General features: G+C 37.9%; 3 protein-coding genes, 2 non-coding genes and 1 pseudogene across 9 annotated transcripts; 1 reads left to right on the forward strand and 5 right to left on the reverse strand.

Annotated features, from left to right (window-relative positions):
- Positions 1-567: 567 nt before the first annotated feature.
- Positions 568-17,950, reverse strand: MHX (magnesium/proton exchanger). Of its 4 annotated transcripts, none has more exons than XM_089750989.1 (9): positions 13,393-13,728; positions 12,374-12,814; positions 12,042-12,217; positions 11,605-11,723; positions 11,333-11,493; positions 10,574-10,713; positions 9,969-10,185; positions 9,747-9,876; positions 568-729 (listed from the first exon to the last, which is right to left on the reverse strand). In XM_089750989.1, the coding sequence occupies exons 2-9, from the start codon at positions 12,762-12,764 to the stop codon at positions 708-710; spliced, it is 1,356 nt and encodes a 451-aa protein (XP_089607115.1). In that variant the 5' UTR covers positions 12,765-12,814; positions 13,393-13,728; the 3' UTR covers positions 568-707. The 4 variants fall into 4 exon arrangements, with proteins under 4 accessions (XP_089607115.1, XP_089607113.1, XP_089607114.1 ...); XM_089750987.1 differs by lacking the exons at positions 568-729; positions 13,393-13,728 and adding exons at positions 8,942-9,449; positions 15,655-17,950; XM_089750988.1 differs by lacking the exons at positions 568-729; positions 13,393-13,728 and adding exons at positions 8,942-9,449; positions 13,738-13,873.
- On the forward strand, positions 6,433-8,798 carry LOC111305061 (blue-light photoreceptor PHR2-like). The gene is made up of 4 exons (XM_022902231.2): positions 6,433-7,466; positions 7,876-8,105; positions 8,298-8,399; positions 8,494-8,798. The coding sequence occupies exons 1-4, from the start codon at positions 6,468-6,470 to the stop codon at positions 8,567-8,569; spliced, it is 1,407 nt and encodes a 468-aa protein (XP_022757966.2). The 5' UTR covers positions 6,433-6,467; the 3' UTR covers positions 8,570-8,798.
- Positions 15,594-17,656, reverse strand: LOC111306412 (pentatricopeptide repeat-containing protein At3g62890-like; annotated as a pseudogene).
- A 141-nt stretch (positions 17,951-18,091) lies between the features above and the next one.
- LOC111305063 (large ribosomal subunit protein eL22z-like) lies at positions 18,092-19,711 on the reverse strand. 2 transcript variants are annotated; one of them, XM_022902235.2, is made up of 4 exons: positions 19,553-19,711; positions 19,211-19,455; positions 18,581-18,683; positions 18,092-18,486 (listed from the first exon to the last, which is right to left on the reverse strand). In XM_022902235.2, exons 2-3 carry the CDS (start codon positions 19,438-19,440, stop codon positions 18,611-18,613), a joined length of 303 nt encoding a protein of 100 aa, XP_022757970.1. In that variant the 5' UTR covers positions 19,441-19,455; positions 19,553-19,711; the 3' UTR covers positions 18,092-18,486; positions 18,581-18,610. The 2 variants fall into 2 exon arrangements, with proteins under 2 accessions (XP_022757970.1, XP_022757969.1); XM_022902234.2 differs by lacking the exon at positions 18,581-18,683 and having other exon boundaries at positions 19,553-19,710.
- On the reverse strand, positions 18,607-18,731 carry LOC149512794 (small nucleolar RNA SNORD14). Its single transcript, XR_016331770.1, has one exon. It is a non-coding gene; the product is annotated as a small nucleolar RNA SNORD14 (small nucleolar RNA).
- LOC149512795 (small nucleolar RNA SNORD14) lies at positions 18,950-19,072 on the reverse strand. The gene has a single exon (XR_016331779.1). It is a non-coding gene; the product is annotated as a small nucleolar RNA SNORD14 (small nucleolar RNA).
- Positions 19,712-21,594: the final 1,883 nt, after the last annotated feature.

The raw sequence follows: 21,594 nt of genomic DNA on the forward strand, positions 1-21,594 counted from the left end.
TTAATTCATCATATTATCATCAATTTTGAAATAATTAAGAACATTTAGTGAAAATTTGTCAATAAATTATTTTATAATTCAAAAAACAATATGATGAAATAAGAAAAAAATAAAACCCACCTGAAGAAGTTTGTAGGTCGCTAAATTAACTATCATGTGTTCTTAAATTTTCTTGCTTCATGCAATTAAATTAACTTCATCATGTAAAAAATAATGTAGAATATATTATTATTTATTAATTTAGAGAGATAAATATTTTTTAAATTTAGAAAAAAATTAACAATAAAGTATTTAAAATTAAAAAAAATGATATTTGTGATTTTAAATTTAAAAAGATATTTTTTAATTCTTATAATTAAATATTTAAAATAAAAATATCAATAATTTAATTTATTTTTAAATATAGCATGTTTTTATTTGAAAATTAATTACTTGCTTAATAAATATTTTGTCTTACATTATTATTTTCTTAATTATTGGATGTTGATCTAATATCACATCAACATCTCAACTCAATATCTATACAAAATTTTTTTATATAAAAACATTAATAACATAAAAATAAAAACAACACACCGTGCCCACCACGGAGTAGAGTTACTGTCGATTTGTTTTGATTCTACCAAACCTCCCATAGTGTCACGGACTAAGCTTTCTCTCAACAAGCACTAGCCCGCGTGGCACTTGAATGGACGCTTCCACCCAAGTCAGCCCTCAATAGATCGAGATCTGAACAAATAACCATAAATCATGGTTAGTCTCAAGCATTCACAATAAGGCACAATATATCAATATCAATCTCATCCATACACACAACAAAACACATTCACATCGAGAAAGAAAAGAAACACTTCGAGGCAACAATCGGGCATTCAATCGAGGCGAATTTCATTAAAATCGGGGATCATACATCGGGACCTCCCACCATCACCAGGGCCAGGGGGGCAGCCCATGGTGGGTGGCCTAAGCTCGCATAGCACCCGGTGAGACAGCCCAACAATACCCTACCGGCTCACCCCCCCTAAAAAGCCTTAGAGATTTTAGAGCTATGCTACCAGTAACCGTTACAATGTTTGAAATGGGGACACTTTTCCTAACACAAGGGGTCTACCCGGCCATGGCCCTATACATGGGTGGCTCATGGCAACCTAAGTCCCGGTCATGGCCTTATACAAGGTTGGCTCATGACATCCTCCCCCACCTATTCTAACGACGTCCTCGTCGATTTGCTGGCTTGAAATTCTTCGATCTTCCTTTGAAATCTCTGGAGGTCGTGCTCTCTCTCCCAGCTGGTTTCTTTTAGGCCTAGTCCCTCTCACTTTACTAAGTACTCCCGAACTAGTCTTCGAGATATCTTGGTTTCCCTGTCAGCTAAGATCTCTTGGACTCGACGCTCTGAGGGTGGTTTCATGGTGATGGTGGCTCTGGTTGGCTCTCTTCGACCAGCATCTGTAGGATCTGCATGGAATGGCTTCAAGTTGCTCACATGAAATACTGGGTGCACCTTCATCCACTTTGGAGGGTCGATTTTGTAGGAAGCATTCCCCACCTTGGAAAGGACCCTTACTGGACCTTCGTACTTGCGCACCAATCTACGATCTCTCTTCCTCAAGAACCTGGTTTGTTCAGGGACTAATCGAACAAGAACCAAATCCCCAACTTGAAATTGTTGAGCTCTACGACCCTTGTCTGCCCATTTCTTCATCCGTTTTGATGCTTTCTCTAAGTAGGCTTGTGCGATCTCCGTGTTTTGTTTCCACTCCTTGCTGAGGTTGAATGCTCTGGGATTCTTTCCTCCATATTGTTCCAAGGAAGTGTGGGGTAGCCTTGGTAATTGTTCGGTGACCACCTCAAATGGGCTCTTGTTAGTGGAAGAGCTTTTGTTGGAATTAAAACAGAGTTGAGCAACGTCCAATAATGAGGGCCAGTTCTTTTGGTTGGCGTGGACAAAATGCCTCAAGTATTCCTCTAACAATCCATTGAACCGCTCTGTTTGGCCATCAGTTTGAGGGTGATAGCTCGAGGAGATGTTGAGTTGGGACCCCAAAATCTTGAAAAGTTCTCTCCAAAAGGACCCCGTGAATCTAGGATCTCTATCGCTGACGATGTTTTGGGGGAGGCCCCAATACTTGACCACATGTTTGAACAATAGTCGAGCTGTGTCCTCCGCTGTACAGTACTTGGGAGCAGGAATAAATGTGGCATACTTAGAGAACCGATCAATCACCACCAAGATAGCTCCAAGATCGCCAACCTTGGGTAGGCTCGAGATGAAATCGAGGGAGATGCTTTCCCACGGTTTGGTAGGTACCGATAAAGGTTCCAGCATACCTGCAGGTTTTCTCTTCTCGACTTTGTCTTGTTGGCAAATGAGGCAAGTCTTCGTATATTCCATCACATCTTGTCGCATTTGAGGCCAATAATATCCTTATTTCAATAACGCCAACGTGCGCTGCCAGCCCGGATGTCCCGCCCATAGGGTGTCATGACACTCCCTCATCAGCATCTGTCTCAGACCTCCTGCTCTTGGCACAAAGACTCGAGGTCCTTTGGTCCACAAGACCCCATTTTCTTTCCAGAAATGTTTGGACTTCCCTTCTTCCACTAGCTTCAAAATGGCACAGGCTTGCGGGTCTTTCCCTAAATGATCTCCAATCAACTTATGAATGTCTGCAGTGGCTCTGCTAGCCACCATTGGGGCCATTCTTCTGAGGGCCGCTAACTCTGGCCGCCTGCTCAAGGCATCCGCCACTTGATTAGTCTTTCCCGCGGTATGCTCAAAACAAAAGTCGAACTCAGCTAAAAATTTCTGCCACCTAGCTTGTTTCGCCGTGAGTCTTGGTTGGGTGAGGAAGTGGCTAACGGCTGTGTTGTTTGTCTTCACGACAAAGTGCGCACCCAACAAGTAATGCCGCCAAGTCCTCAAGCAATGAATCACCGCAAGGAGCTCTTTCTCCTGGGCTGTGTATTTCCTTTCAGCTTCACTCAGCTTCCTACTTTCGAATGCTACCGGGTGATGTTGTTGTAAAAGCACACCTCCAATAGCAAAATCTGATGCATCCGTCTGGACTTCAAAAGGCTTTCCAATATCAGGGAGAGCTAAGATGGGATCCTTCATAATAGCATCCTTCAATCCCTCAAAGGCCTCCTGGCACTCGTTCGTCCAACACCATTTATGTTCCTTCTTCAGTAGCTCCGTGAGGGCCGTAGTCTTACGAGAGTACCCTTCCACAAACCTTCTATAATAGTTGGCTAGTCCCAAAAAGGAGCGGAGCTCACTAACATTCTTCGGTATCGTCCACTTTTTGATGGCCCTGACTTTTTCCATGTCCATTCGGATGTGGCCACGTTCGACAATGTGACCGAGAAAATAGATTTGGGTCTGAGCGAATGCACACTTCTCTCTTTTTACATATAACTGATGGTCCTGTAACCTTTGAAATACCTGGCGCAGGTGTTCTTGATGTTCTTCCAACGTGGAGCTATATACCACTATATCGTCTAAATAAATGACTACAAACTTGTCTAGGTAGTCATGAAACACCTGATTCATTAATGTACAAAATGTGGCAGGAGCATTGGTTAGTCCAAAAGGCATCACAAGGAATTCAAATGCACCATACCGTGTTACACAAGTGGTCTTCGGCTCATCTCCCTCGAGGATTCTGACCTGATGGTATCCCGATCTCAGGTCCAGTTTGAAGAAGTACTTGGCCCCGCTCAATTGATCAAACAAGTCAGCTATGAGCGGGATAGGATATTTGTTTCTTACGGTGACTTTGTTCAAAGCCCTGTAGTCGACACATAAGCGCAAGCTCCCATCATGCTTTTTCTGGAATAGCACTGGCGCTCCGAAAGGAGCCTTTGATGGTCGGATGAACCCGGCTTGTAGAAGCTCATCCAACTGTTTTCTCAGCTCGGCCAACTCTGGCGGGGCCATGCGATAGGGAGCTCTAACAGGGGGTTTTGCCCCTGGGAGGAGCTCAATTTCGTGGTCCACTGCTCGTCGAGGGGGTAAAACCTTGGGCAACATCTCTGGCATCACCTCTCTGAATTCTTCTAACACTTTCTTCACGCCATTGGGTATTGGTTCTACTTTTGGCCCTTCTTTGTAGATCGGCATGGCCACAAAAGAGGGTTCCCCTCTCTTTACCCCTTTCTTGAATTGCAAAGCCGAAATCATTTTCTTCCCACTCTTTGGCAAGATATTGGCTGGCACCACACATGGGTGTTCTTCTAAGAACAACAAGCAGCTAGCAGCGGGGATAGGGATCACCTGAGCCAACGTCATGAAGTCCAATCCTAGAATGACATCAAAGTCATCCATGGGGGAGACTGTGAAGTCTACCTTCCCTTCCCACGGCCTCAATTGGGTTGTCACACTTTTCGAGCTTCCACTGATTGCAAAGGCTGGCGAATTGACCACCTTCATTCGCCCACAGTCTTTACTAATCTGAAGACCACACCTTTTTGCTTCTTCTGGTGTGATGAAAGTGTCGGTTGCACCTGTATCCACCATGGCCTTGGTGGCTTTCTCATTGATCGTCAATTTCACGTACATCAAGCCTCTGCTTTGCTCTTTCTTTATAGTGTTCAATTGGGTGCGAAGGGCACTGAGGAACCTTATTGAGCCCATCCTGGCTGGCTCCTCTTCAGCTTCTTCAACGCTCTCGGGCGCTTTTGCAGACTCTTGGGATGAGGTCCTTAAGGCATTAAGGGCTCCTCGGTGCGGGCACTCAGCCACTCGATGCGGCCCCTTGCAAAGAAAGCAAGCAAGCGGTTGCCTAGGCTTGAAAATCCCTGAGTTGTTTGTCCTAGGCTGGGTGCTATCTCGCCCAAAGGACCTCCTGTCTGATCCTCAACTGAAGGGTCGGTCCAACCTAGTTATCTTTCCCCCACTCCCAAGATTAGAGCTACTGCCAGTTGGTGGAGGGTTCTTCCGTTTTAACGAACCATCATTAAAATCATGAAGACGTTCCGCTGCAGCCATGGCCGTCGTCACATCTTGCACTCTTTGCCTCTGTAGCTCTGTCCTCGCCCACGGCTTGAGGCCCTCGATAAAATGGAATAACTTATCCTTTTCGGACATGTCCCTAATATCCAGCATCAGGGTAGAAAAGTTCCTCACGAACTCTCGCACCGTTCCGGTTTGCACCAACTCTCGAAGTCTCTTTCGAGCCATATAATCCACATTCTCCGAAAAAAATTTGTTTTTCAGTTCACGCTTCAGATCCGTCCAAGTCTTAATCGAGCACTCGTCATCGACAAACTTGGAGCGCCACCACAACTTGGCATCCCCTACGAGGTACATCGATGCCATTGTCACCTTGTCTTCCTCTGAACTTGTGTGTACAGCTCGAAAGTATTGTTCCATGTCGAACAGGAAATTCTCAAGTTCCTTAGCATCCCTCGCCCCCTCATAGCACCGAGGCTCCGGCACTTTGGGCCTTTGTCCCCTGTCCGTCGAGCTCGAACCCGCACTGGCCACCGCCATTTGTAGGATGCTCATCTGGGCCCTGAGCTCCTCAAACTCCTTGTGGAGAATGTTCAAGGCATCTCTAGCCTCTTCGCTCACATTGTGGAGAGTATCGGACAACTCCCGCTGGGTTGTCTCGATCTCCCTCACTCGATCTTTTGTCACCATATGAGTTTTCATTGCGGCCACCGCGGCCTCAAGTTCCTCAATTCTCTGCTGATGATCCGGTCCACCACTTGTGGCCATCTCATCCATTTCTCTAGCACTTCTCAATCGTGCTCTGATACCACGTGTCACAGACTAAGCTTTCTCTCAATAAGCACTAGCCCGCGTGGCACTTGAATGGACGCTTCCACCCAAGTCAACCCTCAATAGATCGAGATCTGAACAAATAACCATAAACCATGGTTAGTCTCAAGCATTCACAATAAGGCACAATATATCAATATCAATCTCATCCATACACACAACAAAGCACATTCACATCGAGAAAGAAAAGAAACACATTGAGGCAACAATCGGGCATTCAATCGAGGCGAATTTCATTAAAATCGGGGATCATACATCGGGACCTCCCACCATCACCAGGGCCAGGGGGGCAGCCCATGGTGGGTGGCCTAAGCTCGCATAGCACCCGGTGAGACAGCCCAACAATACCCTGCCGGCTCACCTCCCCTAAAGAGCCTTAGAAATTTTAGAGCTATGCTACCAGTAACCGTTACAATGTTTGAAATGGGGACATTTTTCCTAACACAAGGGGTCTACCCGGCCATAGCCCTATACATGAGTGGCTCATGACAACCTAAGTCCCGGTCATGACCTTATACAAGGTTGGCTCATGACACATAGGCAGTGAAAATGTAAGTTAGGTGTAGCGGTTGGAGGAGTAGGCAGAGAAGAAAATCAAGAAAGAATCCAACAATAAAAGGCACTTGCTCAAGTCTCAGAACCGACCCACCCCACATCTTGTTATCTCCACCAGAACCAAAAAATGGATGCCAATCTCCGATCTTGTGAAAACCCTGAAACCAAATCGACTGAAGAACAGACCCAAACTCAAAACCAAAACCAACTGGAGATTTTCCCTTCTCAATCCCCATTTGCTACTGCTTCTCTTTCCTTAGCCTCCTTGCCCACTACTCTACCTACCCATTTCTTCATTCAACCCAAAATCCGATCTTTATTTTCTTCTCAATCACCCAATGAAGTTAAAGTTCCAACCCAAGCTTACGCTCTGTCCCATCTCTCTCTTTCTTCAACTTCCCCTTCCCCTTCCAAAATCTCCTTCAAATCCACCATTTCCAACAACCCTCTCCAATCCCCTCTCTCTTTAGGTCCGCGCCGCCCTCTCGACCCTTCTAATGGTGCCGCAATTCGTCGAGCTTCCATCGTTTGGTTTCGCAACGATTTACGAGTCCACGACAACGAGTGTCTCAACACGGCCAACAACGAGTCCTTGTCGGTTTTGCCAGTATACTGTTTTGACCCTCGAGATTACGGTAAATCCTTATCTGGGTTCGATAAAACGGGTCCTTACAGAGCCACATTCTTGATTGAATCGGTTTCGGATCTCCGAAAGAATCTGCAAGGACGAGGGTCGGATCTTGTGGTCCGAATTGGGAAGCCGGAGAGTGTTTTAGTTGAGTTAGCTAAAGCTATCGGGGCTGATGCTATTTATGCTCATAGAGAAGTTTCTCATGATGAGGTTAAGGCTGAGGAAAAGATTGAGGCGGCCATGAAAGAAGAGGGTGTTGAAGTTAAGTACTTTTGGGGAAGTACTTTGTTCCATGTTGATGATTTACCGTTTAAGTTGGAAGATATGCCTTCGAATTATGGTGGATTTAGGGAGAAAGTTAAGGGTTTAGAGATAAGGAAGACGATTGAAGCATTGGACCAAATGAAAGGTATGCCTTCGAGAGGTGATGTGGAGACTGGAGATATTCCTTCATTGATGGATCTGGGTCATAACCCTAGTGCCACAATGGCTCAGGTTTGAGATTTAAATTTAACTTTTAATTCTTTTCATAGGAGTATTCCTTCATTTATGTTTGCATTTTGTTTCAAAATAGTAGAAATGTTAGGTTACTAACATCTGAAGTTTGGTTTGATTGGATTGTGTAATTTGAATTGTCTATGTTAGGGTGGTTCTCGTTATTCTGTGCTTAAATCTCCAATGTTGAGACTTGATAAGAAGTTTTGATTTAGACATTGCAGCTAACCAATGCTACTAGATGTAATTCATTTAGACTGAATTCAATTAGCAACGTTAGCTGTGTCTTATGGTTGTTTCAATGATGATTAATCGGAAAGTCTACTTTTTGGAGGTATACTTAGGACTCTTTTTCTTTTGATTATGATTCTTTAAATGCATTGACCAAGTATCGTTTGTTTTCATATAGGATGGTAGGCCATCTGTTAGTGCTTCTATGGTTGGAGGGGAGAATGAAGCATTGCAGAGGCTTAAAAAGATTGCAGCTGAGTGTCAAGCACAGCCACACAAGGGGAGCAAGGATGGTAGCCAGGATAGCATATATGGTGCCAACTTTTCTTGCAAAATTTCTCCGTGGCTAGTAATGGGATGCCTATCTCCCCGCTCCATATTTGATGAACTAAAGAAAACTACAAATAGGTATGCTGTCAAGTACCCTTCTTTTTGCTTTTATAAATAATGTCTAAAATTTGAACATATTGTCAAAACAGAGTACAATGGGGCAATATGTGTTACAGACTCCGTGTAGTGGGAGAAGGCTTGCTGGTTGTATTAACAATTTCAAGTTATCAGATCTTGACTTATGTTAGAATATATTTATATGATTGACAGGACCATTTCTGCTACCTCAAAGAAAAATGATGGCAATAGTAGCTCACCTGATACCGGAATGAACTGGTTGATGTTTGAGTTGTTGTGGAGGGATTTCTTCAGGTACATATGACCTCGGTTCACCTCATCAGTAACAATTTTGCATTACCTCCAAACCAATCAAGCTGATATTTCATTTCACATAATCCTTTTGTAGATTCATCACCAAGAATTGCAGTTCTGCAAAGGTTGGAACTGCTCCTGCCACAGCTTGTACAGGTGCCGTTGCTTAAGCAAAGAATTTGTACCGGTGTTAAGGAGGATAGTTGTTTTGGGGGTGACAGTTGGTCTCAGTTCTTGATGGATTTTCATTGTGTCTGTTATATGGTGGAATAGGTTTCTCAAAAGGCAGCTCTTATTGAACTCTTGTTCTTTTCGCCTAACAAAATGCTTTAACATGGGAAATTTGTCTTAAATTTTTTCAAGCGTTAAAACCATTGTGGCCGTTTGTCCATATTTTTATTTGCCGGCTTGTGAATTACTGATCTTATGGTTTGTCCATGCGTTCTAATTTTCTTTTCAAACCTCCGCTCAAAAGAAAGTAGAATTATGTGTATGTTAAGGTTAAAGCCAGAGTGGGGAAATATGGTTTTGGAATTCATCTATTATTATCTTTTCAAAAAATGGGATAAAAATAAGAATTTCATTCCAAAGAGATGTCCTTAAAATGGTATACAGAACCTAGAAAATACTATTATATAAATATGGGTAAGAGAGGGGAAAATTTAATCAAGTTGATCAAAAACGATGAAAAGACTAGTACTGCTAGAAATTTTTTTTTTTTTTTTTGGGTAGAAATGAATACGAGTCTCGTATCATATGATGCCAGAAACTCTAAGGGAAGATAGCACAACAAATATAAGCCAGAGCAACATGAAGAATGCACTAGTAACCCAGGCCCAAAACCTAGGGCCGCCGAGCTCCGCACCTAGAATCAGGCGCCTAACCACCAAAACCGAAATACAGCCTACGGAGGTAAAGAAGAATACAAGCAGAGAGAAGCTGAGTCCCTCTGCATTTTCTACCCGCAACGGTTCTCTATATGCAATGAAATTGTATACAGTATCTATCAGCCACGGAACACCAATGCCCACATAAATATTCACTGAATTACTGCAAAAGGATAAACATCAGAAAATCAGCACTGAGTTTTACACTGACCTAGAATGCGGTAATATCATTTATCCTTTAAACCATCATCAAGCAACGTGAATATTTTAAAGTCTTAAAAGTAGTAATACAAAAAGGCAACTTTCTTGCTCTTATATTAAAGTCTTATGGTCACAGCTTCATAGGATTTGGTTATAAACTAAATCAACTAAGTTATGTTATTATAGGAAACTCCTCACGGAAAGATTTAGGCCCCCAGATTATGAAGTATGGTTAAAAGATAGACTCTATAAGATATACCTGCAAGTAATATTTGCAATAGCAGAGTCAGCTGTTATCTGACGTTCAGCAGCAATCTTACTTGCTACTAAATCTGGCCATGAAGTTCCAGCTGCTAATGCCGTAAATGCTATGACATAAGCATTTATCCCTGGAAAATAATAAGGAAATAGAAAAAGGGAGATGTAACATGATAGTCAATAGGTACAACAGTACAAATCTTTTTGGGCAAGGAGGCAAAACCTGTGACACAACTTAGAAGATCAGTCAGCTTTGTTACAATGTAAGCTATCCCACTGATGAAAACTAGGGAGCAAATGAAGGTAATCCATCCATGAGCAATGTGATGAGGAGGTACAAAGGCAAACAGAAGTCTCCATGGTGCAAGTAGTGACTGCCAAAATATTCTAGGTAGCCGAAGATGGATATTGTTTAGTTTCATTGATTCAGGGCTTTCCAACTGTTTAAGAAGCAAGGAACTATTCACCATCAATTATTGGATTATTTCTATGCTTAGATAAGGGAGAGGTGTACAAATTTTTGAAATTATATACAGTTACAAGCACATGGAGAGATAATGGAAAAATAAAAAGAAAAAGTAAAACGTCCAACTTTATTATGCAAAATTCAAGAAACTTGACGTATTAATTCAAACAAAGGAAGCAAGATCTGTTGAAAATGGGAAAAATCAAGGGGAATTCATGCAGAAATGTTCTTTTCCAACTTCTAGAGAGAGAGATTGAAGTAAGTGGTCATTACAATGATTAATGGCTAAACATATAATTCTACCATAAATTATCACAGCAGAAGCTATAAAGGATTTTACGTTACAGTGTAAAAATACATACTGTAAGTGCATCCACGAACTGTCTTTTCCAAAGTTCAAGCACATGAAGATTTTCTAAATTGGTCTCCTTCTGAAAGGGTCTGTTAGAGTTTACGATTAAATCTTCTGCTGCAGGCACCTTTTGATAAGAAGAGCCTGCAACTATTTGAATTTTTTGGGATTAGTTCAGATTAATCCATCATCAACTTAATCTGCCGAAACTCAAGATTAACATAAGTATTTATAGCCTACCTCTCAACCCTGTCACTTGGTACATAAGGACTAATTAATTTAAATAACCTAAAATACCTTAACTATACGTAAACTTTAATTGAGCCCTCAAAATATAGAAAATTAATAAAACAATCTCTGGAATATTTAATCATTCAATAATCATGATTTTGTCCAGTATCATTATCCACGAATCATTGCTTACTAGGACGCCTCTTCATTTTGGTTTCTATTTTGCCTTCTCTTGCAAAGAGTGCAGCCAAAAACTTCTATTTCCATGTCTCCCCCGTGACTCCATCATTCTATGATTATATATCTGAACAATTATAGCACTGAAAAGAATGCAATTGCATCTTGAATTATAGTTTTGATGAGCTATCTGCTCAAGCAAGTCAGAGCTCCAGCATGTTTAACATTAATGTTGTAGATATGGTTTCACTTAATATTAACTTTCTCAGGGAAAGTCTGCAAGGGGATCATAGTCAAAGATAACCAGTGACCTTAATTTAGAAAAAAAAAAAAATCAACAAGAGTCAGACTAGAGTGACACCTTCTCGATTTTCTGAATGAATGGAAAAAATATCAACAATTTCCTTGTTTTCATCTTCTTCACCTGGAGGTATCTCAGAATACCCATCAAAGGCAACACCCTCACATTCAACTGAGGCAACCTCTGCCGGCACCCAGTCCCACGGCCTCTCACTTCTTGTTCTTCAAATGCATGAAAGAAATCAGAAGCATAACAGTGCAAGAAACCTTGATAGGGGGAAAAAGAGAAGAAGAAGAAGAAGATGATGATGATGATGATGATGAAGAGCATACAAGGGCAGAGATATATAAGGCCAGCGTTTGTCTTGAGCATATGCATGAATAAGCAGTAGTCCATACATCAAGACCGTCAGTAAGGCCTCCCAAAGTGTAACCACGTTTGGTGTCCACACCTGCAACATGAATTAAGACCTGTCCATGACCAAGTTCTTCATAGATGTGAGCAATTAAGTAATGCAACAATAGAATGCATTTAAACATTAATTCCATAGAGAGAAATAGTGAAACTAACCACAGGTTATGCAAAATGAAAGCATTTTTCTTAAACCTATTCATTGAAAATCAAAGAAACTCAACTGTAAAAAGGCCATACTAGAAGTCTTGTCACTATAATTTGGATAAAGATGTTCTGCTAACAGCATAAATAATTAAATATCCCTATAAACTACAAATAATGAAGCTTTACCTGAGAAGAAGTTACTTGAAGTTACCTCTAAAATTATGTACAGCCAAGCATAAGCCCAGAAGGACCAAAAAAGCTCCACCAGCCAAACACCTATATCAGATATTTTTTTCAACTCCCCCGCTTTTGGAACTACAACACAAACAGCATGGATGGGAAAAAGGTCGAATGCAGCCGAACCCACAAGAGTTCCGGGGCCCAAACCTGTAGATTAAAATAAGCTGACAGATATCAATAGCTGGTAAATAAGAAATGAGTTCTTTACATGTAGATCAGGAAGATAAACAATAATACATATATCTAATTTTGGAATTTGTTCTAATTATTGAAAAGAAAAAAAGAGCATATAACAGAACAAACCTCCAGCATACAGGTTGCCAATGTTTCGAATAGCATCAATAGTAGCTAAAGAAATTTGAGGGAAGCTGGTCCCGAAGGCAAGCAGGGTAATGTCTGCAATAGTATAATTCCACACCTTTTCTTGTCTAATAATTTCAGTATTACTAACTGTACGTGTTTGTTTCACAACATTCTCCATTGCTCGGAAGAAATGAGCAGTTATAGCTGACAACCCAATGAAGCAGTATGCAAGGCCAAGAAAATATAAGAAGGCCCGTAACCCATTCCCAAACACAGTTTCAGCATAAAAAAGTAAGTAACTATCACATTTTTCATCTCCCAAAATTCTGGAAATTCTCAACATGTTGTCTTCAGCAGCTTGGCTATTTACTAAAACCATGTACTCTAGCATTCCTTCACGCTACAAGCATCAGTGAAACTTTTTGCCAACAACAAAATGACCTGATAATTAAAGAAATTAAAACAATTTTCAATTACTAATTCATATTTAAAACATTAAAAAGAAAAGCAGAGAACAAATACTCCAATTTTCCTAACCGTTTTCACAAAAGAGCTCGCTCTGCAAATAGGATTTAAATGAATTTTACTATGTTATAGATCTGTTCATTTAATTAACAAACTCTGAAATGTTGTCTGTGATTGTTTGTTAAACTTTATACACAAAAATAAACTAACAGAAATCAAACCTGTTCATGAACTGCCTATTTTATTTACACATTTGGGCGTAAATGAATCTAATACGAATAAAATTTACTATATTCCTGATTTATTCATATAGTTAAGCACCTTTATAAAATAATTTCTGATCATTTTTTAAACTTAATAAACGAATATAATTGAGTCTGTTCACACATATTAATGTTCTGTTCGTTTATACTCATATCTACAGACAACCATGAATCTGAAATCAAATCCTAACTCCTGAATCAAAGAAATGAGAATCAAAGCTATATCAAAATTGAAAAAAAAAAACGCTACATAAAAGCAATTTGAATAAACAAATCAAGATTCAAACTTACATTAATATCAATGTAAATCCAAAAACTAGACCCAAATCTGAAAGACAGTTTATTGGAAAAAAAAAAAAAAAAAAAGACATGGGCACGAGTTCTGTCCACAAGTTGCGGTTCAATAGAAAAAGCGCAAGGAGTTCAAAAAAGATGAATCAGAACTCATAAGATTAATGCGGTTAGAGCTTGCCGGAAAGCCAGGTGGGTCTCGCCGGAGCTCTCCAACGACGAAGGCGAAGTCCGGTGATGGCTGATGATGCTTTTCGAATTCAATGATGAAAAAAAATAAAAAGAAAATGGTAGAAAGAAAGAGAGAACGCTACGGGGTTAGAGAAATTATGGTTAAGATTTTACCAGCTATATAAAATCTAGTGGAAACCTGAAGTCAAATGCAAACGTGCATGGATTGTTTTTTGTTTCAATGTGAAAATATTTGTACTTCTTTGATTTAATGATTTTCTATGTGAAAAGAAAATAATAGTCGCGATTTTGTTCTTCCTATTATAGTAAGGATTAAATATTATATATCAACGGTTCAATGGTTAAAATTATTTTTTCTGATAAAAAAATTTTAAATTTAAATTTTATCAATAATTATTTATTAAAAATATTTTAAATTTATGATTTATAATTATTTTTTAAATTATTAAATACGATATATCTTATTTATTTATCACCATTTATTTTAAATTATTAAATACAACAAATCTTATCTTAACCTAAAAAATTAAACAACATACTTATCTCAAATTTTTTCTTTAAAAAAAAAAAAAACTATGTTCCTTCGTTGATTTACTTTTTACAAATAGAACAAAAGCAAGAATCACGTGGTGTCGTTGGGAAGTTTTTTTTTTTTTTTTTTTTCTGAGTAGGTTAGTATTTGGATAATCGGATTCTAATTAAAGTTCACTAACAAAATGCGTATAAAAAATGAATTTTTATTTATTATATATTAAATTAATTTGTGACTTATGTGATATATATGTTAATTTTATTTATTTGAATATATGTTTTTATATTATATATTAAATTAATTTATGACTCATGTAACATGTGTTAATTTTACTTATTTAAATATATGTCTTCACACACACAAATTTATATTTTCTATAATTATATGCAAGTTTTTAAAATTTTATTATTTATATATGATATATAACTGATTAAGATGTATTAAGATCGGCAAAATAATATATCGCAAAAAAGTTGAATTTTACTATTATAATTTTGATTTAAATGTTTAAAAATATGGCCAAAATTAGGAAATATTAGATATAGATAAAAAATATACATTGAACTAAATAGTTCAATGTATATTGTAAATAGGAAATATTAATAAAAAATATATATTAATATTATATTAATTTTTATAAAAAATTAATAAAAATAATGTCAAAAGATAAAATCATCTAAGTAAAATAAACAATAATATCATAAAAGCAATTTACATCTAAAAAGAAATATTTTTTTATGAAATTATAGATATAAATTACAATTATAATTAAGTATATTATAATTAAATAAGCAAATAAATTAATCAAAAAATAATAACATAACAAAATAAATTTAATATAAAATTAAATCAAACTCATACATAAAACATAAATCTTAAACAAATTATTATTTATAGGCTTTAAAATGATACGAACTAATAAAAAAATATTTCAAAATTAAAAAAGAAAAGTCATATTAGTTTAAGTCTTGCTACGCAAGGCTTGCTTAGAAACCTTGCAAGGTATTTCCTCAAATAATAGGATTTACTAATGTAAATATCAATCCAGAACCTACCCACTTGGGTTGATGTCCATCCAACATTTTCAGCCTTTTAAAATGTTCTTTCTGTTTTAAATTGTTGTTTGAGTGTTGTTGATTTTTACGAAGTTTAAAAATTTTATTTTAATATATTTAATATTAAATTTTTAAAAAAATTTATAAAATTAAATTTCATGATTTTAATGTAAAAAAAATCATAAAATTATATAAAAATAATAATTTTAGATGTTAAAAAAATAATTTTTGAACATCTCAAAAATATCCAAAGATTTTGTCTGCAGATATTGCCTTTTGTCAGGCAAAACTTCTTTACAGAAAATCAAAATGTATTAACTAGTATAAAATTTCAAGGCCTTTTCCAGATATTTTAACTAAATTTTAGAGTCCAAACTTGGTGATGCAAGTTGACAATGATTTTTGTGTATTTAATTGAGGTATTAAAGCTGGAACAAAAAATTGTATAACGATTTCTCTAGGCAACAAGAATGGGCAGTTTACCTGTAATCTTTACAAGCACACGTTCACTGGTGAAACCTATTGCAGTCTCTGATAACAATCTCCCGACCAAACAACTTTTTATTGCAACATGACAATCAAGTCATATCCTTAGGTTCTTGATGATCCGAATGAGATTACCTGGACTTGTCTTCAAGAAGCAAAAGGTAACAGCGAACTAGTCAACATGAAGGGACAGTGCCAACTCCTTCCCTTACTCAACCAAATCAAGCAGAACCTCCTTTGTGTTTCCCACATAACCCTCCGACTTCAGTCTCTTCATAGTCTCATCAAGCGTCATGTATATCTCTCTGCTCTCTGGATGAAAATCGTCTCCCTCAAAAAACTCGTGGAGGACACCTCCCATCTCAACCAAACTACAACCGAGAACCTTCTTGATCCCCCTAGTCTCCATGAGATCTCTCACATGCCTTACTTCCGTCCATCTGGCCATCTTTGCATACACATTGGAAAGGAGTACGTATATAGCCGCCACTGTTTGTGGGATCTAACTCAATTAACTTCCTGAGTGCAGTCTCTCATGTTTCAATATTCTCATACATCCTGGATCCATTCAATCGCATCGAACTCCGTAGACATAGATTTAACTACATTCCATGGTTCATCAATGAGAGCAGCTCTTCCATAAAGGTCAACCATGGCACCATACAGCTGTAGGAAGGAACGATACCAAACTCCTCGCTCATCCTCCTGAACTGCTTTCCATTATCCACCAAGCCTCCATGTTCACAAGCACAAAGTACACCCAAAAATGTTACAGCATTTCGCCTTACCTGTTGTTTTGTCATCCCCGAAACAATTTAAGGCATTCCTCACCATGGCCATGCATATCCATGCCGGAAATCATTACACTCGAAGCCATCACATCTTTATCAGGACCTAAATTACGAAACACATCCCTTGCCCTTTGAATACTCCCACGTTTTGCATACATGTCTATGAAAGTTCACAAAACAACATCAATCTTAATTCCGCATTTGTCACTATAAGCATGAACCCATTTCCTATGCTCCAGCGCACCCAAACGCCCACAAGCCGAAAGTACAGTAGTCACTGTAAATTCATTAGTCCTAACATCATTAACTGCCAACGTTTGCATTTCACGGAACAATGCAAGCGCTTCTTTATATTTCCCACACCTTACATGCCCATTTATCAACCTAGTCCAGGGTATCACATTTCTCTCCGGCATTTTATCGAATAAACCTCGTGCTATATCAATCAAACCCACTTTGACCTAGGCATGTTTAATTGAATTCCAAGACGCTACATCAGGTTGGGAGATCTCGTCAAATTCTCGAGGGAAACAATTAAGTTGCCAGAAGATGAGTAAATGCTGATGAGAGAGGTTTGAACATATAGGTCTTGGAAGAGACCAGAGAGGATAGTTTGAGCATGGATTTACTTACCTGAGAGAAGGCGAAACGGGGAATTGAATGACTGTATGAGAGGGAAAGTGTGGAAATCAGGTGAAACGCCATGGAAGCGCATACGAATATAGATGGAGATGGGAAGGAAAGTGGTTCAAGTTCGTGTTCCAGATGAAAGATTCAAGGGTAGGGCGAGCAAAATGAAGAGTAGGATGCGTAGGGGAGATAAGCCTAACCGAAGCCTAACCATTGTTTGATACTACAGAATGGCGGGAAGTTTTCCAGTTTTTTTTTTTCTGGTAGCCTCTTCGAATAGAAAGGGTCGGTGGCTTACTAAAAACAATGTTAGTAACCTTACAGCTGACTTCATTTTTTATTTACTCGAGATCATACTTAAAAAGCCTAGCAAATTTTACTAACAGAAGACGAACTGGAAAAATAACGACATAGCACCTTCAAAAAACATAGTCCGTCACATAGATTCAATGATTAAGCCATCTAGAATGGTTAACTAGATTAGCTTATATTATAGGTCTCAACAGGGGATTGCTCCAAGCTAATGTTGGACAGCATCGAGATTCAGCCTTCCAGCTACTCCTCTTGGAACTACTCATATACCCCGTCGCTGTTGCCCTATAGAGGGGGCTAGGGAAGAGTGCCTCTCCCTAGTAAACTACGTGCTGCCATAGGACTTCAGCGTGCTCCTCTCCAATGTCCATGATTGTTAATCAGTGCACCCTCTTCCATCTCAACACCATTTCAACCAAATTGTCTGATTTATCGTCACAGAAACTAAAAGTCTCTATCTGAAGTTCGTTACACCAACAAACCCGCGTGCATAATAACACATAATTAACGAATCTATTTACAAGGCTTCAGTCCTGCCACGACACCTATACATGATAAATTACAATAGCATTCAACGTTGCCAATTCACCCAAGAAAGAATTGCATGTTTATTACCGTGGAGAAAGAACCAAACACAGAAGGGCATCCAGGAACATCAGAATGTATTGCTAGCTAGTAAGCAAATACAAGGCCATAGATAATTAGAAATAGCAAGGTAGAAGATCACTTAAGAGCTCTTATAATCAACTCACGAAAGAAATATGCATCTTTTGATAGCATCTCATATACAGGGGCAATTTTACCCTCAACAACCAAAATTTCATTGAAAATAGAATAAAGGTAATAAAACAAAACAAAACAAGCGCGAAGATTTGACACCTGAAATAGAAAAACCACGTTATCAAGAACTAACAAACCAGATAGGTAACTAGAGAAAAAACTGAACTGTCTTCATTCTTCCTCCTCCCCCTCATTCTCGGCAATATTGAAGTAGCGGAGTTCATAAACAGTACGGTCCTTGTTGGAAGCAATCACCCGAAGCCAATCCCGGACATTGTGCTTCTTCAAGTACTTCTTAGTCAAGTACTTAAGATACCTGAAAGTTGAAGAAACAGTCAACCAAACAGAATGAAACGGTCAACCAAAACTCAGCTCATATGTTAAAATCAAAAGATGGTTCTTCCTATTACCACAAACAACCAAAAATTAGAGAGAAGGTCTCAGACATCCAAGGAAGGATTAAAGCAGCAGATGCTCTCAAGCCTGGCGAAGGCGAAAGATCTCAGGCGGCCACTGCGAATGTTTTTGAGAAACAAGCCTTAAGAATTGTCATCATTGACCTTAAAAATTAAAAGTTCCAGCTGTCCTATACACAACACTAAGCAGCCAAAGTTATTTACGTTGTTTACGTAATAAACAAAACCCATTGCCTTAAATAACAGTCGATTCAAGTTAAATAGAAAACCAAAAGCCATTTCCTTGTAAGATTCAATTCAATTTATATCTCCTCTGGAAGAGGCAAATGCCCCAAAAAAAAAATGTAAAAGCAACAGTATCGAGGCTTCGGACATTCAAGGAAGGATTAAAGCAGCAATAGCTCTCAAGCCCGCAAAGGCAAAAGCTCTTTGGCGGCCACTGCGAATGATTTGAGAAACAAGCCTTCAAACATATCAACATCGACCTTAGCCATAGAACTAAAAGAGTTTCACCATCAATGCTTAAGATTCAAACCCATTTTTAAGATCTAAAAATTCCGTTCTGCGGCACAGATGGTTTTTCCATAATACAACTAAAAGATCAAAAGAGAAATGGAAAAGTACCGCTTGGAGAAGTTGGAGTCAGAGGAGACGTTGATCCTCGTCTTGTCGCGGGTGACAACGACAGATTCGCCAAGAGCACCAGCCTTGCCACCGACCTTGATCTTTTCCTGGAGGAACTTTTCTAGTGAGGCGATGTCCATGATCTTATCTTCAACTGGCTTAGCACAGTCGATGGTAAAGGAAGCTCCCTTCTTCTTCCCCTTGGGTCCTGCTGCTGCCCCACGACTCATCTTCGCACCAACTCACTGCGTTTTCAGTGAATCAAGTCAATAAAAAAATAAAAAAGAAGAAGAAAAAGAAAAAGAGGAACATCAACAAGGCAGATAGGGCTAGGGAGAGCACCTTGGCCGCCGCTGCGTTCTTTAAGATATAAAATGGCGAAGTTACAAATGTTTTGGACCGCGCAGGGTATCAAGTATGTCGATCGGAAACTCTAGGGTTTTCAGGGTTATTTTTTAGGGTTCCGTTTTGGGCTTTTAGTTGTCTGGGTTTGGGCTAAAATGAATAATAGAAAGTGAAGAAAAATTTAATGGTTGTTCCCCAACCCAAAATCGCCTTTTACGGCTCATTTAGTCTTGGTCAGACTCGGATTTCGAAATCTTTAAAGATCCAACACCAATTCCAACAAAAAAAGTAAGAGATCTTTAGACAACTTTTTGTTTTTTTTTTCTTTAAATTTGTTTACTTCACCATATATTTTAATTATAATTATAGTGAATCCAATGTTTAAGGGAATCCTAATAAAAAAATCATAAAAATTTTCAAGCATTATATTTTCTTTTTTTTTTTTTGTTTTTGCATTGGGTTCCAAATCTGCAATTACTTATCGTCTGTTAGTTGTTGGGTTTCAAATGTACGAAACATTCGGTTCAGCTTGCCTGTAATAGTGCGAATTGGAGCGTTAACACGCCAGAACTTCTCTGCTGTAGCACAAGGCTTTCATTAATTAACTTCTGGTAAAATCTTCCTTGAGTTTGTCGCTACATGAAAGGAAGAAATTGCACAAAATGATCTAGTCAATTTTTGCTCTCACTGTCACTGATCTATTTGGATTGATACTTGACCGACCACTGGTCCCCAATGGAGGCACCGGCGCATTCCGTGATTGCTTTTTCATGAGAGCGAGGATGACCATGAAATCCAGCCTGCTGTGTCAGATTTCAGCTCAAATGCAAGTGTACTGACAAGAGAATGTCATTATAAATCAAGGAAAATTTTTGGTGGCTTGAGTAAATGATCTAGTTGAATAGTTTTGGCGACCAAGCAAAATATTTATTGTTGCTTTAAATCTGTCCATCTATTAATCCTATTCTTCATCTGCCAACAGAAGACAGAAAAAGCCACTTCTCTTTCACACTCCAAAGCTTTCCATACGAACTTGGGTTCGGTTAGCAAAAAAAGTTTTGGTAGGATAGGAACCATAATGTATTTAAATTAAACCTGTAGGAAACTAAAATGACAAATTTTCCTGTGTAGAGCCACGTCTCCTTCTATTTGTAACTTTTTTTTCCTTCCCACAAAATCTGGTTAAATTCATATATATGTATCCCTTTAAACCTAACAAAATTAGGGTTTATTTGGTTATATGGTGGAAATCGGTTTGATCAACCGATAAAAATAATTTATTTACTTTTTTTTTTACAGTTTTTTTTTCGCTCATATTTAACTAGTATGCGTAAAAGAATAACATTTAATATTATGTTTTTAAAAGATGAATTTAAAAGAGAGAATTTAAATTTGATTTATTATATAAAATTTAAAAAAGAAATACACACTATGCATAAATTATTTAAAATTTAATATACCTAAACATTTAAAGAAGGTATAATAAAATGAATTTCAAATTCTCAAATGCCAATTGATATTTCAAAATTTATTACTAAATAAAACATCCAATAAATCCATGAACTTGAAAATAATCATGAAATTTTTACTTTCATACGCTTTGCCACACAATTTAAATTAAATTTGAAATTAAAAATTTTTCTCTCAAATCTAACTTCACAAATGTAACATAATAATATTTATTTTTATAATATCTGAAACTGTTAAAATTTAAATTATAATTATTAAAATTAAAATTTTAATATTCTAATAACAAATAATGTGATTGTTAGTAATAGTATTATTATTTGTTTAAACTTTAAATATATAAAAATTGGAATATATTTTTTAAATATTATTTTTAGTTAACTTTAAATTATGTATTTTTTTTCTCAAAAAGATTATTTTTATTATTATTGTAGTTTAAACTTGATTTTAAATTTTGACCAAAAAATGAGTTTTTTAATTAAAATTATAAAAAAATTAAATCATAATAAATTAAATTAAAATTGCATTTGGTTTTTATGAATTATCATCATAATCCTCACCCTCTGGGGCCT

This window comes from Durio zibethinus, chromosome 21, assembly GCF_047325235.1.
Source record: "Durio zibethinus cultivar Kanyao isolate XHJ-2024 chromosome 21, ASM4732523v1, whole genome shotgun sequence".
In the NCBI taxonomy this organism is placed as follows: Eukaryota; Viridiplantae; Streptophyta; class Magnoliopsida; order Malvales; family Malvaceae; genus Durio; species Durio zibethinus.

Bases quoted from the DNA above. Each gene is read 5' to 3' on its own strand.
- LOC111305061 (XM_022902231.2), top strand. From the start codon at position 6,468: ATGGATGCCAATCTCCGATCTTGTGAAAACCCTGAAACCAAATCGACT. The intron at 7,467-7,875 runs GTTTGAGATTTA...GTTTTCATATAG, and splicing joins CTAGTGCCACAATGGCTCAG to GATGGTAGGCCATCTGTTAG. The intron at 8,106-8,297 runs GTATGCTGTCAA...TATGATTGACAG, and splicing joins CTAAAGAAAACTACAAATAG to GACCATTTCTGCTACCTCAA.
- LOC111305063 (XM_022902234.2), bottom strand. From the start codon at position 19,440: ATGAGTCGTGGGGCAGCAGCAGGACCCAAGGGGAAGAAGAAGGGAGCT. The intron at 18,487-19,210 runs GTACTTTTCCAT...TTCAACTTTCAG, and splicing joins GACTCCAACTTCTCCAAGCG to GTATCTTAAGTACTTGACTA.
- MHX (XM_089750987.1), bottom strand. From the start codon at position 12,764: ATGCTAGAGTACATGGTTTTAGTAAATAGCCAAGCTGCTGAAGACAAC. The intron at 11,724-12,041 runs GTAACTTCAAGT...TTCATGTTGCAG, and splicing joins GGCTGTACATAATTTTAGAG to GTGTGGACACCAAACGTGGT. The intron at 11,494-11,604 runs GTATGCTCTTCA...ATGCATTTGAAG, and splicing joins CCTTATATATCTCTGCCCTT to AACAAGAAGTGAGAGGCCGT.